The sequence below is a fragment of the Crocodylus siamensis genome, chromosome 4 (assembly GCF_052110815.1).
Source record: "Crocodylus siamensis isolate JL-2025a chromosome 4, ASM5211081v1, whole genome shotgun sequence".
NCBI classification, from domain to species: domain Eukaryota; kingdom Metazoa; phylum Chordata; order Crocodylia; family Crocodylidae; genus Crocodylus; species Crocodylus siamensis.
Window position 1 is genome coordinate 95,242,952 of NC_143398.1, and position 25,926 is coordinate 95,268,877.

General features: G+C 44.2%; 1 protein-coding gene across 1 annotated transcript in view; it reads left to right on the forward strand.

Annotated features, from left to right (window-relative positions):
• The window catches only part of ENTHD1 (ENTH domain containing 1), a 75,697-nt gene that overhangs the window by 45,737 nt on the left and 4,034 nt on the right, over window positions 1-25,926 (forward strand). The window contains exon 5 of the mRNA XM_090042069.1: window positions 22,364-22,825. Coding sequence (XP_089898195.1) covers window positions 22,364-22,825 — 462 coding nt within the window. The remainder of the gene's footprint in view (window positions 1-22,363; window positions 22,826-25,926) is intronic.

Genomic DNA, 25,926 nt, shown 5'->3' on the forward strand with positions numbered 1-25,926 from the left:
TTGGCGCAGTGTGGCACGTGTAGATATGCCCATCAAGTTTTGGGTTTTTTTGTTTCTTTCTTCACACATCTGCAAGTCCCCTGGGACTCTGATGTCAGTGTCTAGCAGTGCAGGCATTCTTGTTTTCAGTTTTCTGTTGAATAAAACATTCAGGAATAATAACTGAGATTTCAATAGTGCCATTGTGTAAATTAGCAGTGCCTCTTGTTGGTTGTTTTGTGTTTTTTTTTTTTTTTTGTTTTTTTTTTTTTTGTAAGTACTCTGTTTTTTACCTTTTTTAATACTAATTCATTGTGGATTAGGAGTAGTACAGCTAAACCTCTACTTCACTACAAACTACTTAAATTGCAACCCCTTGTCAGACATTATTATTAGGGCTGTGCGAAATGGAAGCATTCCATTTTGACCGCATTTCAAAGCTTCAGCAGAACAGTGTTCCATTTCAACTTTTGTTTTGAGTCGAAACGGCTGTTCTGTTTCATCATCGAGACTGGGTCAAAATGGCAAAACTTTTCGACATTTTGCCCATAGGATATAATGGGGAAGGTTGAAACAGGCTATAACTTTTGTCATTTCTGGCCAGATTTGGATGAAACTTGCAAGAATGGTAGCTTCTTCTGAGGGCATAAAGTGTGCTAAGTTTCAAGAAGATAGGTGCAGGGAGTTTGGAGAAACTGTACCCCAAAGTCTTGAGAGAGAAACTCATGTTTTGACTTGAAAGTGTACATCTAGGGCTCGGTGAACAACTTGGGGAAAACTAGAAGCAATGGCCACAAATTCCTGCAAGACTGTTTCAGGCCCAACATTAGGAAAAACTACTTTACAACTAGGATATCCAGACTGCAAACATTACTCCTAGTTTTCCCCAAGGGTGCCCTGGTGAATAGTTGTTCACTGAGCTCTAGATGTATGCTTCTGATGCGGTAAGCTGCTACCAAGTCCCCTCTCAGCCTTCTCCTTTTTTTTTTTTTTTTTTAGGCTGAAGAGTCCCAGGTCCATCAGCCTTTCCTTGTATGGCTTGCTGTGCAAGTCTCTGATCATATAGTTAGCCCTTCTCTGGACTCTCTCAAGCTTTACCACGTCCTTGTTAAGGTATGGAGCCCAGAACTGGACGTAGTACTCCAGCTGCAGTTTCACCAATGCTGAGAAGAGCCGAGTAGAGCAGGAGAATCGCTTCCTTGCAATGGTTTTGCTGGAGATGCATCAATTGATGCATGCCAGCATATTGTTGGCTCTGCTGGCTACAGCATCGACCTGCTGGCTCATGTTCATACTGTGGTCAATTATTACCCCCAGGTCTGTGGTGGCAAGTGATGAGGGATCTTCAGTCCTGCTGCTTGGTGAGAGGCAGCAGTTGCACAAGCACCCATGTCATGAGTTTTGCCTGTCAGCAGCCAGAGGTGCAGGGCCCCAGAACTCTTGAACCTATCTCCTCGACAGCTAGCAGGCTTCATGGCCTCAGCAAGGGCTAGTAGGCCTGCAGCTTTTACCCTGCTGTGCCTTAACACATACAGTGTCACACATGTCACGAGTTTTGCTTGTCTGCAGCTTGAGGTGCAGTTCCTCCCAAACCCCTGCACCTATCTCCTTGAAACATGGCAGGCTTTATGGCCTCCGCAGGGACTAGCATTCCTGTAGTTCTGACCCTGCTGTGGCTTAACACATACGCATGACACAAGTTTGGCTCTCAAGATTTTGGGGTGCAGTTTCTCCAAATCCCCAGCACCTATCTTCTTGAATCTTGGCATATTTTTGCCCCAGAAGGGGCTACCATTTCTGTAAGTTTTATCCAAATCTGGCCAGAAATGTTGAAGTTATAGGCTGTTTCATACTTCCCCATTATAGCCTATGTGTGAAACATTGAAACAGCATCAAAATGGCACAACGTTTCAACTTGTCTCGTTTTGTTTTGAGGCTGTTTCGACCATATCTGCTTGGTTTTGACTTTGGTGTTTCAACCTCGGAACAGGTCAAAACAAAACTGGTGACGAAATTTTGCACGGCGCTAATTTATTATATCATGTGTAGCAGGGCACTAAGGTGCCTGCTACTTTGACAGCAGAGATAAGGACCCAAGTGCAGGTTGCCGGGCCAACCAGTTTAATGAGGGTAAGGACTTACACTTGCTTGGTCAGCTGACCAGAAGGGGCAGGGCCTGGTGCCTAATATATATATAAACCACAAGTCTGAGGCCAGTGTGTGTGGGCTGCTTGCTGCCAAGGGAGAGAGAACTCCTACCTATGTGAGTAAAGAGGAGAAGCTAGACTGCACAAGCAGGCTGATACTAGTGAAGAGATAGAGTACCCATTGGGTGGCTCAAAGGATGTTACAGCTAAGTGGCTAGAATTTATATTATAGCCCAGGGGCTTATGCTTTGTGTTTGTGTCTTACACTGGAGGACTGGGTGAGGCTATAAGGGATTGGAGGAGGCCTCGTAGGGGCTCCACGGTAGCATGGGGACCCTGACACCAGAGAGGGCGGCGCATCTGGGGGTGTACTGATGCCAGCCCCGAGACAAAGGGGAGCGGAGAATCGGAGGCCAGGTAAGGCTGAGGCCGCCTGAGTCCAGCAAGGGGTCAAGACCCCAAGGAGGAGAGTTGGGGCCAGGCACGGCCATGGCCACCTGAGCCCCAAGGCTGTGGTAACCCCAAAGCAGGGGGCAGCGTGATAAGTGCTCCGCAGTAAAAGGGGGCGGTGAGAAGCTCCGCGGCAAAAGGGGAAACCGAACAATGTCTGGTACATCTGTGAGGCTCGGGGCGTGGTAAAGGGGTAGTTGGAGCTATGCATAGCACATAAGGCTGGGATGCCCAGGAACCCCCATTAGCAGAGCTGGGCTAATGTACAGAAGAATAACCGTGTCCAGGAGAACCAAAGAGGCAGGGTCCCTAATTACATAATTGACATCAAAGACATGGCAGGAGAGATTGAGGGTGCATCACAGACCAACTGGACACGGTTAGGGGTGCTAGGGGAGAGCACGGTGACCCCTAGGGAGCTACTCCGGTTACATCATGTATCCCATTCCTGATAAGAGTAAGTATATGTCAGCTTTGCTCCAGGGGCCATTTTATCCCATGCCATCAAACATGGCATTGTGTTTAACTGGGCCTGTATTTTAAGCATATGTGACAAGCTTTAACAGGTTTCTTAATGCTGCTTTTCATTTGAAGTCAGTATAAAACATCTCTGCCCTCTCTTCAGTTCTTCAATCCATTGGCAATCTTCATGTAGCCTTTTAACATGTTTTCTGTAACACCTTGGGAAAGTCATTCTGTCGCCTTTGAAGAAAAGCCCACAGAGCATTCAGAATTTTCCCCATTATGGGCTGAGAATAGGTTGTCCCAGTTATCTTGCATTAATAGGCTTGTTTACTTACTGCACAGTATTCTCAACATTCGCTCTAGTGGTCACATTCTGCATTTCATCTGGGATTGAACAAGCTTTTTTAGTCAGACTGATATATACATAATCTAGGTTTAGATGTTACTCTGTTGTACTTTTCTCAAATGCTCTAGAGCAAGCACTGGCAACCTATGGCCTGCAGACCAGATGCAGCCTGGCAAGCAAGTTTAACCAGCCTGCAAAGCTAGGACATCAGAAGAAATTCAATGGCAAGAGATATGATGGCATCGGCTGGGTTGCAAGTGGTAGCATGCCTTCGCTAGTCTAGTCTGCCATTGCTAAAAGGTTGCTGATCCCTGCTCTATTCAGTATACATCTGTGACCACCAAATCTCTTCTAGATTTGTATTCTACTTGCACATCATAAATGTTTAATTATAAAAAGAATCTCATTTCTTAGGTGCAGAAGAAGTTAGTAAGCTCTTTTTAGCAATTATAAGCAGTTTACAGTCAGTTTAGCTAACACTAACCACTCATCAATAAACGTGTGAAAGTTTTTCACAATGGTCCCTGGTGATGCATTAGGCATGACAATAATATGGAATCAACCATATTTCCCTTTCCCTTTCCCTTCAGATAATGAAAATTGCTCCCTTTTTCATATTTCATTCTTTTGAACTAGTATACATGTGAAGGGGTCTGGTTCCACACTTTCCTCAACAATGACTAACAAAAGTACTCACTCTGCTAATTTTTCCACTGATTCTTTGAATCCCTGAACAGTAAGCCCATCCATATCCCCCTTCAGTCTTCACCTTCAGATGAGAAGAAGTTTTCTAAGGACACATATCATGGAATGTTTGGGCTCTTTTGGCTCCACAGGCAAGAGCTTCTCCATCTCCTTAAAGATGATCTCATACTGTTTCTTTGTTGTTTGTCCTCTGTGTGTGCTCTGATTCTTGATGAGACCAGTTGTTTAGTATGTGTTTAACTCAGTAATAGAATTTAGAATAGTACTAGGAGACAAAAATATCTATCTATTCCAATGCATTATTTGCCTTTACATTTATTTTTACTTTAATAGGAACAAGTTCACCTCTGCAAGTCCTGAGTCTTATCTTCTACTACCTGTAGCTCTTCTTCCAATGTTAATATCAGTTTGGCACCATGCTGGCATGGGAAACTGTGTCCAACTTAAAATTAATAAACGTTCCATTTGCTTTCAGATTGACAGTCCATTCATCTTCTTCTGTTGCAGCATTGTCCATTGCTCTTGAACAAAATCCATATGAGCTAATGGGGCTGTTTGCCATTTTCTTTGTCCATGCTGTGCACACTACTGCTGGTACTGGCAAATTTTGCCAAGTGATGTAATTCACTGTAGCTCATGAATCTTTTTTTGAATGCCAAGTATTGTTTGCTACTGCATGTACAGCACCAAGTGTTATTTTTGTGGACTTTGTCTCTGAACTCCTATACATCTTTCCTTCTCAGGTCTTTTTGTTATATTGTTCTAGTATTTTCAATTCTTTCTAAGATCCACAGTACCAGACCTCTGTCCATTTTCCATAAGTGTCTGTCTAAAATGGATGACTGCTTTATAAATTTTAATAAATTTGCCAAGTATTAACTCTCAGTCTTCCAATAGACTTCTTAAGTTTCTCCTCCTAGACCCCAATCACAACTTAGTCTCTTATCAGGAGTCAGTTAGCTCTCCAATTTTTGCAAGACTGATCTAGGGCTGATGAACTATTCAGACCTGTTTTTTCATCTCCTTTATACGTTCAGTTTAAAAATACATCTTATGAATGTTTCATTTCCATGTGGAATGCAGTACCTTCAAATTCATGTAATACAATTTCATAGTTAACCTCCTGTGTCTCCGTGAACTGAAAACTACTGAAACATCAAGTGCTGCAGAACCATCTACTGCCAAAACCAAAGTTATCTTTTAACTGCTTTCGTTTTTGCTGGCACCCACTGCTTGCAGGGGCAGAGTGAATCTTTGTTTAAACCTTCTCCAATTCTTTATAGTAGTGGAGACTTGTGATTCTGATGGGGCTTTCAACTGCTCTACTCACAATTCAGTTTATTTTTGTAGTTCATCCTATTCCTGATACCATGTGTTGTTCAGAAATCGCACAGAGCTAAGGAGTGTGATGGAGTTTGGCTTCATTTGTTCTCTGAATGAGCAATGCTTAACATAATCCACAGCACAAGATAAGAATCGGTTCCAACTGGCTCATGCAAGAGAAATTCTTAAATATAAAATTCTCTGCTCCACAGGTCAGGGTCAAGGCAGATTAGGAAAGATCAGTAGAGTATATTGCATTATCACAACATGGTTGGTTCCCTAACCTTTTCTAGAAAAACTAGATATTTAGACTAAGAGGCAAGAGTATTGAGCAACGGTATAAAAACCTCCAGATATTTCTATTTTGTGCATTCTAATTAAAATCTTTCTTTTTTGTTGTTCTTTTAAAAACATTTGCAAAACGAAGAGCTCTGTCTCTCTGTCGGAGCCTAATGTTTCCAGATTGATTTTTCAGTAATCTTGGCCAGACTGTTTCCACAGCAAGAATCTTTTACTGCTTATGTACATAGAAGGGATACTTACATTTATTAAACCCATGCCTCCCTTCTGGGGGCAAACTGCTGGAAGACAGTGGAGTTGTTGCTCAGAGGCTGCAGCCAGTCCTTCAAATATAACCTGCTTCAGAGATGCACAGAGCTCTTTGGCATGGCAGAACATGGCCAACAGCATATATACTGTGAGACACTTGGCACAAGGGTGGAAGACATGACTGCTAAGCAGAAATAAATGATAAATGCAACCTTTTTGGTATCCCATATCATCTGTGGAAGAATTCTTGTTCAGTAACGGTAGGATAAATGATGGAAAAACTGAACACAAGATAGCTGGGAGTCCAACCGAGAACTAAAGCTACTCTGACAGAGGAAGAGGAAGCACACCTGACAGACTTCTCAGGTTGGCTTTTGAAAAGCAAAGGACTCTCTCATCAGTTTTACATCAAGTTTCACTAGAAAGCTAGAAGATATTACCCAGAGTACACGGTTTACATAACCAAATGACTTGTAAATGTTTGTTTGTTTGGTTGGGTTTTTTTTGTGGATGCAATGCTATAACCTTCTAATTTAAACAGTTCAAGCTGCCTCAAACATATATTTGTGTTTGTATCAAGATATTATCTCTCTATTCCTAGAACATATATTACCTCTTCACCCATTATTCAGGCGCACGCACACACAGAGAGAAATTCAAGACTTCTCTCTCTCAAATGGAATATTCAGGGCTGACATACAATGTCTTTGTCAGAAGATACAACGCATCTACATTTAAATCAGTTCACTGAGAGATTCAAATCTCAGAAGGGTATCAACTGGTTAGTACTATGGGCAATTACTCCACTGGCCTTTCTACCATTTCTGAGCTTTATTTCCCTTAGGCAGTGTAATTATTCTCTTTCACGCATTCTTAAACCAAGAGATATATTTCAACTTTTTTTAATCTCTTGTCATGCCTGCTGACTTTCTACTTTGTAATCTGTAATGGGATATGGCATATCGGACTAACATGGAAATTGCTTATAGCGACAGTCTGAGAATCCAGCTCGCACCAAGAGAACCATGGAATGATGATATATGAAGGACAGTGCAATGTGCAACTGTAACAAGGAAGTCAACAAGGCACTAGCAGGGCAGACCTCTGTGTCTCATAGGTTCAAATACAGGAACTCAAGAATATTCTTAATGTGGCTATAAGCCCTACTCTGCCTCTACATCCAAAGTCATTTAAAGTGCTCATCTGAGCCTTTGCTAAAAGGAACTTGTGAAAGATTTCTCTGAAGGATCTAGAGATGCTCAGTAGTTGAACTATTGTTCTGGGCTACTGAGGTGTCCCCTGCCCACCCAGCAGCAGTGGGGGGCAAAATTCTGTGCTGCTGCTGCACCTCGCCATGGCAGTGTGACACTCCTTCCTGTGCTGGGTCCTGCCCACTGGGCTGTGGAGATAGCTTCTGCCCAGAGCAGGTCTAGCTAGGTTGCAGCCCCATGCCCTGCTGTGTGCATATAAATCAGGGGGGCATATTTCCCCCACCCCTGATGCATCATTTATGCCCACATCCTCCCTTCCCCACACACCCACCCCCTTCCTCTTCACATACTGTGGGACTGGGGACTGGGGCAACAGGTTGGGAGTGATAGGCACTGATAGGGCTGGGTAGAAATTGTGGAAAAACATGGATTTGGGATTTTCAAATTGGAGAATTTAGAGGATTTTAAATAAGAGCATTTAGGATTTTTAAACAGAGGAAACCAGGATCCCTGATGTTCAGGGGTCAGACTGAAAATCTGGTCTGCATAAAGTCCTCTTTCTCCCAACTGTAAATTTAGTACTACAAAGTATGTTACTGAATAAAACTTGCTTCTTGCATATTTCTGGGACCATCATGGCTGGTCATGACCCTACTAAAGTGATTTCTGTCATTCTCATGATCAGATCCTAGAAATCACAAAAATCAAAACCGGTGATTTACCAGGGTGCTGCAGCACTCTGGGATGCCTTGAGATCCTTTTACGGGTACTGCAGGATGCCATATAACGATAGCACTGTTACACGTGCAACCAAGATTCACTAGATAAACCCAAAGATTTAAAATAGGAATTTATCCTTGCCTATTGTGGCCTTTCTGAGTTTCTTGCAAAAAAACAAACAAACTAAGGGGTAGGAAAGCAAGGAAGAGAAATTACATTGAAGGGGATAAAGGAACCACGATGAGGAGAGAAAAGAAGTAAGAAAATGCTAGCAGTGCATAGACTATCTTGGGAAAGGAAGGGAAATGTTCAATTTGTTGAAAAGCATTTGTTTTTCTTTTTTTTTCCTTGAATGAATAATATATAATTGTCCTAACTGTATTCTATTCTATTTTAGTTTCTGCCTACATAACCAACCATTTTTCTTTACAAATTTAACAAAATAGCACCCACTCCCCTTCACCAGAAAGATGACCCAATGCATGTAACTAATTTCTCTCTCTCTTCCCCATACCTACCTACTTTTCTTCCTTATTTATATCACCACCCTGCAGAAAAGAAGAGCCCAAATGAATTCTTACATTTTCTTAAGCCTACCGTATCTGTGATGGCTGTTCTGGAGCTGCTGCTATATTTTCCTTGGTTCTCTTTCTCTCTCAGGGGTACAGTTGCTTATAAGCTGCCCCTCTGCAGTTGCCTGGGGGAAGTCTTGTACTGAAACTGATATGTGAAAGAATTGTGATTACATGTTAAAGCAAAAAACTCAACATGGTGATTCTTCTGGTAGATTTAAAATTTGGAGCCACTTCAAGATGGTGAACAATTCCTTACCTCCTCACCCCCCTTGGAAATTCAGATCAAGGACTATCATAGTTTCATAGTTTATAGGGTTGGAAGGGACCTGAGCAGATCATTGAGTCCGACCCCCTGCCATGGCAGGGAAAAAGTACTGGAGTCAAACAACCCTGGCAAGGTGTTCATCCAGTCTCCTTTTAAAGATCCCCAGGGTAGGAGCCAGCACCACTTCTCTTGGAAGCTGGTTCCAGATCCTAGCCGCCCTGACAGTGAAGTAGCGCCTCCTGATATCTAGCCTGAATCTACCCTCTGCCAGCTTGTGACCATTATTTCTTGCCACTGCTGGTAGTGGTTGAGGGAACAGGGACTCTCCCAATGCCTGCTGGTCCCCCCTGTAGTGTAAATGGCCACTAGATCCCCCCTCAGCCTTCTCTTGTGGACCTGAACAGGTTCAGGTCCCTTAGTCTCTCCTCATAGGGCCTGCCCTGCTGACCCCAGATCGTGTGGGTGGCCCTTCTCTGGACCCTCTCCATGTTGTCCACATCCCTCCTGAAGTGTGGTGCCCAGAACTGGATGCAGTACTCCAACTGCGGCCTGACCAGTGTCTCATAGAGCGGGGAGGATCACATCCTTGGACCCACTTGAGATGCATCTGTGGATACATAACAAGGTACGGTTGGCTTCCTGACTGTGTTCCCACACTGTCAGCCTATGTTCATTTTGGATCCACTTTCCTCCCCTTCTTGAAGATAGGCACCACATTGGCCTTCTTCCAGTCTGCGGGCACTACACCAGAGCACCAAGAGTTTTCAAAGATCCATGCCAGAGGCTGGGCTATGATGCTCGCCAGCTCCTTGAGTACTCTGGGGTGTAGATTGTCAGAGCCGGCTGACTTGAAGGTATCCAGCTTCTCAAGATGTTCCTTCATGAGGTCAGCATTAATGGAGGGCCGGGCATCTCCCTCACCTGGATCTCCTTGTCCCATAGCAGGCATGGGCATCCCATGGGACTGATGAAAGACCAACGTAAAGTACCCATTTAATAGGTTGGCTTTTTCCTGGGCATCAGTTGTCAGTTGCCCCATCTGGTTCAGCAGGGGTCCAACATTGCCCTTGCTTTTCCTCTGGCTCCCCACATATCTGAAAAAGGACTTTTTATTGTCCTTGATGCTCAAAGCTAGTTGGAGTTCAGTTGCAGCCTTGGCCTTCCTGGTTTGCTCCCTGCAGGACCGGACCAGTGCAGAATAATTCTCCTTGGAGGTGAATCCCGTCCTCCATCCTTTGTAGGCCTTTCTTTTTCACTTCAGGAGGTCTGTTAGGTCCCTGGAGAGCCAGGGGGGCTGCTGTGCCCTCTTGCTGCCTTTCCTCCATGATGGAATAGACTTAGCTTGTTCATTGAGGATTGCTCCCTTGAGAAGCAACCACTCTCTTCTTGAACTCCCCTCTCCCTGGGGTCATGGTCCCTTAAGGCCTGACTGACAAGCCTCCTGAGCTTGTCAAAGTCGGCTTTCCTGAAGTCAAGGACTTCCATGTTGCTGACTGACTTGCCAGCTTTACAGCGGATAGTGAAGGTGATCAGCTCATGGTCTCTGTAACCCAGCTTCCCATCGATCACTAGGTCGCCAATTATGTCATCCCCAGTAGCCAGCACCAGGTCAAGCAGCGCTTTGCCTCTTGTTAGTCCATAGACTTCTTGCATCGGGTAGAGGTCATCCACGCACGAGAGGAAGCTTTGTGACCATTTGGATTTTGCTGAGTGATCCTCTCACAAGATGTCTGGGTAACTGAAGTCACCTATGACCACCATGGTCCTGGAGCATGCGGCCTCAGCCAGTTCCCGGGTGAACTCCTGGTCAAGATCAGGACTTTGGGTGGGAGGTTGTCACAGAGCACTTAGGTGCCCTGTGCCTGAGAGCAGAAAAACAACTCGGGGGAGACCCCTAATGGCAAGGTGGGGGACATTCAGCTGCCAGTTGCCTGGGCAGCCAGAGTAACAGGTGCTGGTTGCCAGTACAACCGCTGGGGAGCCAGCTGATAGGAAGAGGCAGGGCCTGGCCCATATAAACCCAGGCAGGAGACCAGGAGGGCAGTTCCCCTCTGGCAACCAAGGAAGGAGGAGCTTGGCCAGTGCAGACAGAAGGGACAACTCTGACCATATGAGCATCCCCAGAGCGCTGCTGGGGTTTGAAGTATTTCCCCCAGTAGGGATTGAAAGTTGTTTGGCCGGCCAGGTTAGTTTTATGTTATAGCCCAGGGGGCTTTGTGTTTTGTGTTTGTTACACTGGAGGACCAGGTGAGGCTATTAGGGGTTGGAGGAGGCCTTATAGGGGCTCCACAGTAGCGTGGAGACCCCGGTGCCAGACAGGGCACAACATTCGGGGTGTATCAACCCCAGCCCCGGAGTGGGCAGTGGCGAGAAGCCCTGGAGCAGGTAGGGTGCGACAAGCCAGAGAGCGCCAGTAGGGGCACCGGTGAGGGCGCAGGCTGCGGGACAAGCCAGAGAATGTCTGTGTGGCGCGGAGAGTGGAACAGACCCAAACAACATCAGGTACATCTGCGAGGCTTGGGCTGTGGTGTACAGGGAGGAAAGGAGCTGCAGATAGTGCCCCAGGCACTGAGACAGAAAATAGCCAGCCTCCCACTTGATTAATATCTTCCAATCAAGCAAATAACAATGTGTGGCAGGTGGGAAGTCAGGCGGTTGGCCCTTAATCGGTGTTGTGGGGTCACTGGTAGACGGACCCGAAAAGGCACAACTGTCACAGAGGTCTGTAGTAGACTCCCACCGTTGTGTCCCCTGTGCCATGTTCCCCACGGATTTTAACCCAGAGGGTCTCCAGTCATCCACCCTGGTCCCCAATATCAGCTTGCAGGGACGCGTAGCTTTCCTTAACATAGAGAGCTACACCCCCGCCCCTTTTATCTACTCGATCCCTTCTGTACAGGGTATAGCCACCTATACCCGAGGTCCAGTCATGAGTGGAGTCCCACCAGGTCTCCATTATCCCTATGACATCATAATTATTTGCACTGAGCAGGAGGACGAGCTCCTCCTGCTTGTTACCCAAGCTCCTGGTGTTTGTGTACAGGCAGGAAAGTGTCCCCTTGGGGGCTCTTGCCTTGCCCACATTGTATCAGAGCTGGGGCAGGGGTGAGCTCCCTTAAATGCCTTGGTCTGCTGGCTTTGCAAGGGTTGCTCAGTGGGCTGGCAGTGGCGGTAGTCCCCCCGTCCCCCAACGGGCTTAGTTTAAAGCCTGGTGGAGCAGGTCAGCCAGTCTGGCTGAGAAGAGCCTCCTCCCCAGGGGAGAGAGGTGGAGGCCATCTCTTCCCAGGAGCTCACTGCCTCTCTCGCCAAAGAGCAGGCTGTGGTCATGGAAGCCAAAGCCTTCCCGATGACACCAGCGCCGCAGTCTTTGGTTGACTATGTGGATCCTCCTCTCCCTCCTTGGCCCGTAGCCCAAGACTGGGAGGATTGATGAGAACACCATCTGTGCCCCCAGACCCTTTAGCCCCACTTCCAAATCCCTGTAGCGCCTCATGACCCGGCTGGGAGCACTCCAAGCCATGTCATTGGTGCCCACGTGAATAAGGAGCATAAGATAGTGGTCTGTGGGCCAAAGGAGCTTAGGGATCTTCTCCGCAATGTCCCAGATGCGGGCCCCTGGGAAGCAGCAGGCTTCCCAGGCTAAGGGGTTGGAGTGGCAGATTGCCCCTTCAATCCCCCTCAGGATGGAGTCTCCCACAACAAACACCTTATTTTGTCTTGGGGAGAGTGGGGGCGGTAGCTGCAGTTGAGCCTGTGTTGCCTGTGGGAGCTGGCAACTCAGCAGGCTGTGCTGGAGCAGCAAGAGGTATGTACCTGTTGCTAAGCTCCAGTGGGGCCAGGGGTCTTGGTGCGGTGGGCCTTAAGGCCCTTGACCACCTTGGTCCATGCGCCTGACTGGACAGAGTGGGAGGTCCTGGAGTCTCCTTTGTCCTGGAGGGAGACCGTGGTCTACCCTCCGGCTCCCGGGGGAGAAGGGCCTGGCAGTAGGAGTCTATCTCCTGCTCAAAGTCCCTGATGGCACACAGTCTCTGGACTGTGGCCTGGAGCTCCTCCAGCTAGCGCGCCAGAAACCCCAAAAGGGAGCAGACCCCACATGGGGAGGTGGCCATGCTCCCGGGCCCCAGAGCCTGAAAAAGGGACAGGCAGCCCCCGCAGCCAAGATCCAGGGGCTCCGTCTGCGTGGAGCCTGGAACCATGGGCTCTGTTTGAGTGGCAGTCTCGGGGTGGGGGGGCCGCAGAGCCCGAGGGGACCCTCGGGTTGCAACGCGTGCCCATCCGTGTCATGCCTCTGGTAGGCTGGCTACGGCTGAGACTGTCTACCCTGGGGGGTTCACAGGTAGGGTCTCGGGCCCTCCTGCGCACCCTCCCACACACCCTCCTGCATGAACTCCACGCTAACTCACGTGCTAGCAGACAAGCGCACCTGTTTGCGCAGCCTGTTCATGTCGCTTCCTGGGCAGGTGGGCGAAGTAGGGGCCTGGTCAGGGCTTGACCCGGCCTGGCTCCACTCAGCTGCTTCCTCCCACTCAGTGGGGGGTTAACCCCTTCCCATCATGGGCCCTGCTTGCCTCCAGCTGTGCTGAGGGTCAGCGGGGGGTCTCTGGGGGGCTTTGGGGGAGCGAGGGCATGGCAGGCTTTCACTTGCGCTTGTCGGTGTTGAATCCCATCCTATTCTTGTCTGCCCACCTGTGTAACCTGTCTAGGTCCGATTGCAGCCTATTCCGCCCTTCTAGCGTACCCACATCCCCCCACATCTTAGTTTCATCAGCAAATTTGAACAGGGTGCTTTATCGTTTTAAACTAGTTTTCTACCAATAGTTGTCATATCACAGTTGAGGTTGCAGGTGTTTTTGGCACTTTGCCCAAAAACGTTGCCAACTTGTGTTCTACACCAATGTACTGTATGGGTGAGACAACTCTTGCTGCTTGACAGCTTAAGCATGATGCTAGCCTTCAGTAAAACTAAGCTAGAATCTGTCTTTTATTGCTGTAAAACAGCCAATCATTTGTGAGTTTTATTTGGAATGGGCCACTAAAGCAGAGTCATCTGTGTAGAACACCTTATGAAGCAGTTGCATAGTGACTCTTGATCTTGCTTGGAACATCCTACAACTAATGGTTCAATCACACCTACTGGAATATCACCAACTCCTTTTTCCACAAATGCTGCATAGAACCACATAAACAAAAAGGATCCAAGAATATAAGTTTGCTTGACTCCACTAGAGGAAGAAAAAAAGCAAACATAGGCCAGTGCTAGTGTTTGCTTTTCTGTTCATTCCTTCATTCAGCTCAGTCAGGAACATGGGAAACTTTTCAGGGTGCGCAAGCCTACTCAGCCGGTTCTAGAGGTTAGAATACATGACTGCATCAGAGGTTATCTTGATATTAATAAAAGCCATATACAAGTGGCAGTTCTGATCACAGCATCTCTCTTGGATCTATCACAAAAATTAACAAAACCCAAACATTTCCACTAATGAGACTCTAGGAATGTGTTATCAGGGAGTAAAAAGCAGTCAGTTAAAGGAGTACCAAAGCCAATATTCTTACCTGAAGTTGTTAAGAATGAGATCCTCTGATAGTCATAGCACTCAATTCATTCTCTTTTTTCCCTTTATAGATCTTAATTATGGTTTCAGCTTTAGGTCTAAGGGATAACCCCCTCCCCACAGATTCAGCAGAGGAGCTTGCTTAGACTCTCACTCAGAGCTATAAATCCTAGTTTATAGACTTTTGCTAGAATACCATCAAAACCTTGAGCTTTGCTATTCAACATATACACAACATCAAGGACTTCTTCCCAAATTGTTTCATGCTCCAAGAGAGCATGGAAGAATTCACCTCAGGCCCCATGCCAGATTCAGACTGGGGGCAGCAGGGGAGGGTTCTTGCAGGCAAGCAATGGTGGGCCAAGCTCAGTGGTGGGCTAGACTGTAGGGTGACAAAAGGCTGTGTTGTGCAGTGCTTGCTCAACCTCCTACTATTGAGGCCATGTTCACTGGGACCTTAGAGATCCAGATTCTGTGGCTGGTCATGCCCTCAAACTCCATGGCCTACCAGTACCCCAGTGGGCCAGATGGAGCAGCATTATAGACTGACCAGATGTTTGACACATACATCTGGCCTAAGCAGCTCATCAACTATATTAGATTAAGTATTCAATGACACCCAAAGTGCTGCTGCCATTGCAGTTGGATGTTAACCAAGTTAGTAAGTGGCATCTGACCATTATTGCCCCTTACCAGTATCACTGTGTCCTTAGCAGGGCCACATACAGCATTAAACCCAAGGCAAAACTGATGCATGTCACACACATCAGATGCTGATCCAGTTCTTCTGTTTTGGCATGCTACCAACCTTCCTATATTTGATGGGGTCAGAAATGAACTTTAGGACCAATCTTTCTGGGCGCAGCTATTCAAGACGCCTTAATGTGCAGTGAACTATTCTACTGTGCAGTAGCGTGTCATGGCAAAAACCATTCTAATGCACTAATGTGCAGTAGAATTAGTTTGCTATGCATTAAGCATCACACAAAAAAGTTTGCCTCTGCTACTGTGCATTAGTGCAGCTACTACACCTTTATCTAGTACCTCATATTAGTGGTATTAAACTTAATGCACAGTAGCAATGGCACATTAATGAATGTGTAGATGCGCTCTCTGTGAATGTGCTGATAAGACAAGGTGTCAGGCTTCTAGCTTGGAACTCACTTCCTTGGCCTAACCAGCACAGCTGCTATCCCCACAAGCTTGGATGAGGCCTGCCTAAAGCCTTCCTCAGTATCTGATTCTCCCCACCCCTTAACACAGAAGTGGATAGCTCTTATCATCTGACTTCCCCTACATAAGCCTAGGGAGAGGAGCTGGAAGTGCCTGGGCCATGGTGCTTTTCCTAATCTCAGACTGTGTCGCTGGTAACTCTTCCTGCTTCCTGACCTCCTGGTTTTCCGACTGTACTTGCTTGTAGACTCCATTCTTCTGTTTTTTTAACTTGGCTTGCTCATAGACTTTGCTCATCTCACAATCTCCCCGTTTTCTCATCTGGCTTGTTCCTGGACTCTGCTTGCTCACCTCAACTCTGGTTTGTAGTCTTATCCAATAACCCTGCTCCACATTTGGCCCCATCTCTGGGTGTCCATGTCCTGACACTGATGCAAGAGAATCTGAACTGTCAAAAGGTTTTTTGACAGCCATCTTATCTAACAGCTTTTGGATGAAATCATATTGGACTAATCCTGGTGGCACTAGGTTGCAAAATTGATCATTTTCTCAGCAACATAATACATAGTATACTGATATTACTCTACATTGTATTGAAGGCATGTCCTTAAAGACCATGACCAAACAAAGCAGAAGTTGGGTTTTTACATAACTCTCCATGAACCTGTTCATATTTCAGCCAATCAATAGCCAGCCTTTGTGGAGACTAAGCTGTAACAATGTGGCATTTTGACTGAATTTTCAGAGCTAGCTTTGAATGAATCATCTTACCTTACATCTAACTGTCCATCCATCACAGCAGGAACAACATAAAAAATGAAGTCTGTGTCTCCATTATGACATCACGATGCATTATACATATGGCTTTTGGATTTTTGCAGATAGTATTTTATATACCTGTCAGCTTCACACCTAATTGCATTTACTACCGCTACTCTGTAGACTAGACTTGTGACATTTACAGCCTTTTCCTGCAACCACATTTGACAAGCATTCAAATAGCATCAGCTACTTGGGCAGCCTGTATCAACAACTCTACCTACTCTCCAGCCACCTCTCTCACATGATTCTGGATTTGCTAACAATTGCATCTGAGAATGTTTGGTGCCAGCAATTAAACCCACAGGGCTGTTCCATGAATATTTTATATCACTCAAGTCTGAGCAAGTGGCATGCATTTTGCTTTTATTGGAAAATAGTTTAATATGTCTGCTTTAACAGTTATAGCTATGGCATTATTGGTGCAATCACAGAGTTAAACAATAGCTTGTTCAGTCTTCACGAGATCATCAGTTATAATAGATGGATTTTTCATTAGATAGTAGTGTGACAGTAACATCAAATATATTCCATGTGTGCATGGCATGCTTTTTGTGCCATTTTTGTGAAGAACAAAAGAACATCAGACCTATTAGTACAGAGAACAAGTGAAATACCAAGACTCTGAAAAACGTGTACTTGCTGGGTCTTTCTGAATGGCTTTTTAGGAAATCAAGTGCAAACACAACCAGATTGTTGCTGGAAGCAATTTCCATAAACTGTTTATTTTAGTTCACAAGTCCTCTGGTCACAAAAATCATTGTATTATTTCTGGCCCGTACCTTCCCAAGGTACCTGAACAAACATTAAGAATAAGAGTATCTTTCTCTAAAAGCACAAACCAAAGTTAAAACTACGAATATTCTTTCATTAGAAAATTTTTCAAAGTTAATGTATGAATGAGCAGAAGAATGGACTTTCTTCAGTAACCACCACTACACATGCTGTGACCCTGTGAATATGTCTGGTTCTTTTAAAAGTACACTCCAGGAAAGAATCAGCTTTCTTGCGGTACATCCACACATACTTCGGCATTTGCTTCTGTTTTTTTTAATCGTAGGAAATCAGAGCTCCCCCTTTGCTCACAAGGATGTGGATCCAGCTGCAGCTGACGAGAAGGGAGTTCCCCAGCCTGTAGGTATGCTGCTGGTTCTTCCTCCCCAGGTGCATCACATTGTAGTTGTCAGTGTTGAAACCCATCCTGTTCTCATCTGTCCACCCCTGTAACCTGTCCAGGTCCGATTACAGCCTATTCCTCCCTTCTAGTTCCTGCGAAGCCCTTGACTCGGGCTCAGGGATTGCGCTGGGAAAACCCCCTTTCTTCCAGGCTGGCATCTACCTGCACACTCTGCTCTATGGGGGTTCCAAGCCCAGCTCATACCAGGAGTGTCCCCATCCCCATCACATCTCTCTTTCACTCCTGCCACCAGCCCTGGCCCATCACACACACACACACACACACACACACACACACACACACACACAGAGCAGAGCCTGCTGCCACCTCAATCCCTACCCTGCCCATAACCCAACCCTGCTGCCACCTCCACCCCTCCCTCCTGGCCCATCATATCCCCCAAGTGGTTTTTGGAACCAGGAATCCCCTCAGATTTTCCCACTTTGGGTTTAGGGGGCCCACCCCTCCACACAATTCCCCACACACACACACACACACGCACGTCCACACCATTGGGTAGGCTTTGTGGCTGCCCCTGGCTTATGGTTTGCTGCCCATTTGCAAGTAGCTCTTTCAGGCTGGAACTCCACCAGCCTGCAGACAGCTGTTTGCAAATGGGGAAACCCAGAGTTTCCCCTTTAAAATGGGAATCTGCATTTTTTCCATGGAAAACAGAAAACCCAGATCCCTGCTTACCAGGGTTGCCCATAGTTCCTGCCGCAGCCTCTGGGTCCTCCTGACTCTGCTGCTGGCCTGCAGCTGGGATCTGGGTATCTCAGCTTCTCGGACATAGGCACAGCTGACCCCTGTGCATGGCTGCAAGGCAGCCTGCCTGGTACTGGTCCTGCTTCTGTGCTTGGGCCCAGGACAGACCCTAGGTGCTTGGCAGGCTCTGGAGCAACCCAGGACAGATGCTGGGTCCCAGCCAGCTCTGGAGACAGTGCTGACAACCCTGCCCCACTTTTACTTTGTTCAGCATGCTGGAGCAGCAGGGGGATGCTGTAGCCATGGAGATCCTCTGGCCGGGTGCTAAAGCATCTCCTTGGAGGACCTGGCCTCCAGTTGCTTCCAGGCAAACTCTGAGTGCACGCCTCACACTTTTTTCTGGCACTTTTTTTTTTTTTTGGATACTGGGATTCCCTGGACCAAATTTAGAGTCCACACTGCAAATATGCAGCACAGGGAACATTTTCTAGTTTATGGGGTGCCTTCTACAGCATCTCAAACTGCTTTGAGACACCACAACAGACATGTGCAAGCTCATGTAGATGCTTCTTTGGGGTGAATTTAGTTTGACCTGAAATAAGGCAACTTAACTTAAGCCACATCAGAGCGCACACATGTACAACTCCATGACATGGTGGCAACCATCTTGTGATACACAGCAATATCAACTATTGTGACTCAAGATAATACACATCAGAGGTGTATTATCTTGTGCTGCATTTAAGTTGACTCTGCTCCACATACCTGCGTATGCTTTGACAGTTAAGTCTACTTAACAAGGTTAAATCAATTTAACTGACAGAAAGTTAGTACATGTGTACGCCCCCTTGGATGTTACAGTGTTGAAGTCTTCTTGTGCTTCCATCTTCTCCATTGTCTTAAAACCAGTTGCACATGACATAGTTCCTAATGCAACATGGTCTTCTCCTAACGTTACAATGAAGTGATGTTCTCCTAAAGTTTCTGACCAGGTCCCTTACACTTTTTTCACAATCATTTATAGCAGTTGATCAGATGTCAACAGCAGTGCCTGATCAGAATTGAGGAAATCTGATACTTGTTTCACAAGATTCATACTATTACAAATCTTGACTTTTGAATAAGAGCTACATAGAATGGATTGAACTTCAAATAGCCAAATCATGAACTTTCTGCATGGCATGCTGACCAAGGGTTAGTGTCATGTCAGCCACAACATACATAAATAAGAAGTGGCGCTACAATTTTCACTGATAGAGTTGCTGTTTCCAGTTACTCATGTCTATTGCAAGTATGTAAGTGTCTTTGTTCTTCAGTATAGCTGGCAGCAATATTGCAATTATGTTTTTAGTTTTGACTATGTGCAAGGCAATGCAAATCTATTCAGAATTTGACCAGAGCTGTAGGCATGTGGATACTGGAGCAGTGAAATACCAGTCCCATGAAAAGTACTATCCATCACTGCTGAATTTGTGTTATGATATTCGCTGTCACAGGCTGCTATGGATTTTTTGTAGATATGGGTTATAAAGGGGTTATAAATTATTCAGTAATAGCATGAGCCATGTCATCTGCTACTTACAGAACTCTGTCATACAACACAAAAGCTGAGATCAAACACTCTGTTAACAAGATTGAATAGATAAATTTGACAATAACATTAAGCTAACTAACATATATAGTAAATAGGAGCTTCCTGATGTTGTTGGGTCATTTGGATACTGTATTGCATAATTATCTTCAACCTTTACAGGTTAAAAACGAAAAACTACAAAATACTATTGCAAACCTGCAGCTTGAAAATCTTTCCATGATCAGATTTAGACATGTTGAGTCCATTTACATTTATCATTATAAGCTAAAAGGAGTTCTCAATAAAGAAACCTATTGGTAATTTTAATTGCAAGTACTGTCAAAGCATGTTGAATTCAAGCCATCTCTGCTTTTCCATATTTACAGCTTTATCAAAATAAGCGCCCTCATCATCACTGCTATCAACACAATCATCATGCAGCAGTGTCCCAACATTATCATCAAATGCTGTGAAAACATCTTGGCTTTACTTGTTTGCAAATAAATTTGGACAAAATGATACAAGTCTATTCTTGAAATCAATACTATGAATACTTGCTCACCAAATTGTTCTAAAAAAGTGCATTAGTCAATTCAGCTAACCTTGATATGGATGTTTTGCCTTATGTCTTCTGTTCATTAATGAGACAATTTCAGCGAACATGAGGTCATGAAGGATTCCAGCAGAATTCACCGAATAATCTCTTTTTCACAGTTGTGCCTTATAGAATTGACTGAGACAGCTGGCCTGATAAACTGCTTCCATTGCTAGCATGTCACCAGCACTTAATTTTGCCAGATTTGCTTTCCCTTGAATATGCCACAATTAACAGAACACATAACTTCAAAATCATTACTAAATGCCAAGACTGATCCAACAAATCATTATCACTAAAGAAACTGCACTGGTACTTTCTTTTGCATCTACATTAATTATTTTAGATGGTTTTCTTCTGGAAATGGGAGGGCTGAGGTGGGCTATCCTCAGATGATTCAGTGATATGTGAATTCATTTGAAGCTTAAGTTAAATTCTATTGTAACTAGCAAGACTTACACTACTTTCTTTGTTCATTAAAAGATAGCCTTAGTTTCATTTGCATTGTTTAAGCAGGTTAGAAGAGTTAGTATGTCTGATGCACTGAATACGTGGAAGCCTCTTGCAAGAGCTGAAGCCCTGTGACCTTGTTTGAACATTTGCTTGATGATGCATCTCATCTGCTAGACACTATTATAAGCCTGCACTTTTTGATTTTTGACAAGTCACACAGCATTCAAGTTGACAAAAACATCAGAACTAGAATTATACGTGATCTCTGAAACAAACAATTGCAACTCTCTGGACTAATTTACTTTCACTTTTTAAAAAGCATTTTAAAACTTCCAACATAAAGTCATTTTCTCATGTCAGTTATTTGCCACGTGTAGAAAGTGCGCTAGTTTTCCACATGTGGACTATTGTTGTTGCATAGTATGTGTTGCTAAAAACAAGCTACACTGCTTGCAGCTGTATTTGGGTCATTCATTCCACAGTTACATATATGTCTACAAAGCAATCTGAGCACCTTGCCTATAATGGGATCTCGGGGAGAACACTGATACACACAGTTTGCAACAAGCCTGGCAAAAAAAAGAAGTTTTGGAGACTAGTATTTGAGGATTACAATGGCTGTAATAACCTGTAGTATTATACTGATTTGATTCCTTGCTAATTCCATTAGTATGACATCTATTCAAATAAAATTATTTTAAATGATAGATTTGGTCTAGAAATTCGGTTTCAGCAAAAAAATCCAAAACTTCCTTCACAGATAACATTATTCTGATAAAATAAATTATATCTACTGCAAGTATACAAGGATCTTTGATATTATAAACTGAAGTCATGCCTCCAAATCTTAAATTAATCAAGATATTTATGCCAGTTTTTGTACTTTTAACATCAAACCCATAATGCAACCATTTTGGTCACATACTGATTCCATGATTAGGGGAGCAAGGCATCCTGAATTTTGGCTTAAGAAACTGGAACTAGATCCCCTTTTGAAAGCATAGAAAAACAGGGGCTTTTAGAAATTGCTGCTAAGTAATATTTTGGCTAATTTAATTTTCGTTTTAGTTAACTTAAAAAACCCTTACTTTGAAGGATTTCAGGAGTCACTGCCTATCTCATTCATTCCACTGTTGAATCACATGGTCTGATGTAGTTTAAGATGACAATCAAGATTGCAACTTCTTGTTTGATTGTTAATTTTTTAACTACACACAAGACGCTTAGAGTTAGTAACTTATGCTTAGTTGTAATTAGATGTAGTGATTAGAATGTTACATTAGCACATTTTTTCTGGTATCATGACAAACAACTGCGCTATTGGCAGCGGAGACCTCCAGGCAGGACATTAACTCATTCAATAACTTCAGGAGAGTCGATTTACTTCCCTGCACTGAATGCTCTCTACAAAAAAAAAAAATGAAGTTGTAGTGCTTAATATATCATAAAATGCTTTGAAATTATGGTTATTCAGTGCAGTATAGTAACACGAGCAATTCTGCCTAACTTGAGAAAAGTTGGGAAAGGCACCTAAGACACAAGATGTTTTTGGTAGAATCATTCTCATTTGTTGCTTTACAGGTGTTGCTTCCTATTCCTCAGAGATAAGTCTACCATCTTCACGAAAATGGAGCAGGAGCAGGAGCGGTCACAACACTGCCACAAATCCTGTTTCTACAATCACTCTGAAACCTCCCTCAAGGAAGCAGTCAGATGCAAATAATCCCCAAACTGCAAAACACTTTCTTGATCCTTGGTTATCAATCCCAGAAGCGCAAGCAAAAACCAGCCAAAATACCTCAAAATTGGACTTACTTTCTTCTAGTAGTGAGGACTCTGTGGAAACCATTTACCTCTCTCCTACATTCAACACCACAGATCCTATGGAGGACAGCAGAACCAACAATGACAGTCTGAAATCTACTCCAGCTTCCTCTAAACAATTCCCTGGGCCTGTTACATCCACTTTCAATAATTTCAACACCTCCATATCTGGAAACTTGCAGACAGCTAGCATGACTCTTCATCCTTCTCCAAAGCCAGGTGAGTTTGTGCATTTCCTGTCATTTGCATTTAAATTCTTTTGTTAGCTCCCCTTCCAGGCTAGATCCTCTTTCTAGCTCTTAAAGAATGTCAATTAGGTGACAGTACTGAACTCAAGTCAACCCTAACACATTTTATACTGTAAAAAAGATACTAGTACTATCTCCTGCTAATACAGACAGGCTGCTATTTCTTGTGAGGTGTACAATCTAATTGTTCTAAGCTACTCAACTGGCAATCAGTTATCCAACAGCTAAGTAACAGCTTTCCTTTCAGTCATTATATATAACATTAAACATCACTAGTCAGTGCCAACATTTATAGAATACATCTAGTAACCAGTTTCTCTGCTTACCAGAGCACTTGAAAATTTATTTTAGGTGAGTTTAGTGCTGGGGAAAAGTGCTAAGGTTATGAGCCCCTCAAATTGAAATTTTGCAGTTAACAGAATAGGTAGCACATGGTTAGGGACACAGCAAAGATTTCCTCACTCCCATCCCCTACTCTTCTTCAACTCCCACAATTTGACAGGAATTCAGTTTCCATAGCCCATTCAGGACTTGGCTCTGTTGAGACTGCTAACAAGGAGCGCTGAATAGTACCAACCACTTCACTGTTACTTGAACAGGGACCACAAACTCATTTCACCTAAGCCAATAACAAATTATCAATAATTATAAATGACTTTTGGTCACTGCCAACATGGGATTAATTTGAAACTGAGAAGTAAAAGTTTCCATATCCCCCAGTCCTCTGACCCACCTCATATTTGATACTATGCAGCTTGATAAGTTTGACAGGTGAACAAATGAAACCCATTTGTTTTCTTCTCACATGAGAAGTTTTCTATAAACAGAAAAATGTCAGGAGTTAGTAATCTTGTGCTCACACCTTTAAGAGTTATTGATTGTCAGAAAAAAAGCTTCTGAATGATGAGATGGGACTAGGGAATACCTTCATTTTAGTCAGTGCAGTGTTCTGAAGGCTCACTTGTCAAGAAACACTTCTCGTGTATTGAGAAACAGTGAATTACTTTTGAAAGTAGCTTTTTAAAGTTTAAAATTGGCATTTTTGACACTTTTCCATTTTGGTTTCTAGAAAAATGTTGTACTCCAAGAAATGTTCTCAAAAATGAAAAAGAAAAAAACCCCACAGTCTTTTGGTAACCATTTTGAAAGACTTGTACTAGCATTATTCCCCTCTTCTCCCCCCACTGTTCCTGTGTTGAGTCTGCCTCGTGTTCTGGATAAGGCAGCTTCCCCTTCTGGCTTCTATTCATGCCATTCCAGCATGATGTTATTTATTCCCTCAGCACCAAAAGTATTGGGCTGCATGCATAGTGTTTCCATCTCTGGAAAGTGGAGGATGGCTTGCGGGTATCCATTTTCTGCTTGGCAACATATCAGACACTCAGTAGATCACTGAACCAGATTGATTTTATAATTTGGGGCATAACTATTTTGAAAAGTGTGGAAAACAAATTGAACAGTACCCTAAAGTTAAAGTAACTGCCTTGAAGAGGCTGGAACCTCTACAGGAAACAAGCTGTACTTTCAATAAGGCATCACTACTGTCAAAAATGAAACTAAATTGTCATCACTTGAGCAGATGCCTGGTATTTTCAGAATAGAAGAGGAGGCCATTTACCCATGGACATGTCATCAAGTGGATTTTCTACTCTAAGGGAAAAAATATTTTTAAAAGCTTGTTTCACCTGGTGGCAGACATTTGAAAACAGACAGGCTGTAAAGACTTCTATTAGTTGTACATAAGGTATTTCCTGAATATCTGTCACTAAGAATTAAATATGCATTTACTTTTTAGATACTGGTAAAGAGAAGCATATTATTAGTGGCCTGAGGCAGGGGGAAGGAAAAAAGAAACCTGTTCTCTGAGCTTATAGTTATTAGAGCAAGTATAAACATCATCTTTTTTTTTTTTTTTTACTTATCCTTCAGGAAAAAATATTTGAATTGTATTTGCATTTTCACATATTAGATGGAATCAGCGTATAAGGAAGCAATGAGATCTGGCATCAGCATAAAGTTAGAGTGTGAAGACTAAGGATAAGTATACACTGAAGCAGCAGAGAGCTGACAATGCTCTGGAAGAGCCTCAGGCTGCTGCTTTTGATTGTGCTGGAAACCCAGGTCTGGAGTATAACAATGGGGGGCCTCAGGGCACCCTTACGGCCCCATTTCCAGATCTAACTTGCATAGAGTGTGAGCACAGGGTGGGATTTTTTGCATCAGCCATGAGCTTTCTGCCACTGCACTGTAGGCATTCCTAAGGTCCAAGATCACGGCCCATGATAAGTCTCCTTTGTCACTCTAACAACTGAAACAAGCCAGAAGATTTTCCTCAGAAAAAGCTGAGGATTTCCCCAGGAAAACTTGATACCAAGGTTAGCTCAATACCGATTTGTTCCTTAAAGGGGGGAAGGATGAACCACTCTGGTTAATAGCCTGCCATTCCCATTACAAACCAGTATCACTTAGAGCAGTTCTGGGGTGGAATAGGTCACCCGTTTGTCCTAAAAAGTAGGGGGAAGAGGATTGCAAAGGAACTCACATATTTAGCTGTTACTGCAATATGACTGTATGCCAGTGAGGCCCGGAAATAGATGTTCTGTACCGTCTGCTTGTCCCACAAGCTCCATGCTCTCAGGACTAATGTGTGAAAACCAGGGACAGCCCCATGAATTTTTAAATGGGTAGCTGCGCTGCTGGTAAATGTGAATTTTCACCTGTTACAATTTAGCACCATGTCACATGCCTTAGTAGGTGCTTTCTGGTATGTAGATCAGGCCAGCATGAAACCCTTTGGGTCTTGTGAGACCACACATTGAGCTCAGCAGTGTTCACATAAAACTTTGCATTGTATTTATACTTACTAAGTATCAATTTCACTATAACTGAATGCTTATTCTGGGAAATGGTTCACCCACACAGCTGGTCTCAAACACTTGCTAACTGTGCAGGCAGCCATTTAGGGCCCCTTGTTTTTGGGAGCTCTACAGTCCTCCTTAAGTGAACTCTTTTCCCTGTTATGACCCTGCTCCCCACCAACCCACCTTAAACTATGAGCTCTTCATTGCTCTC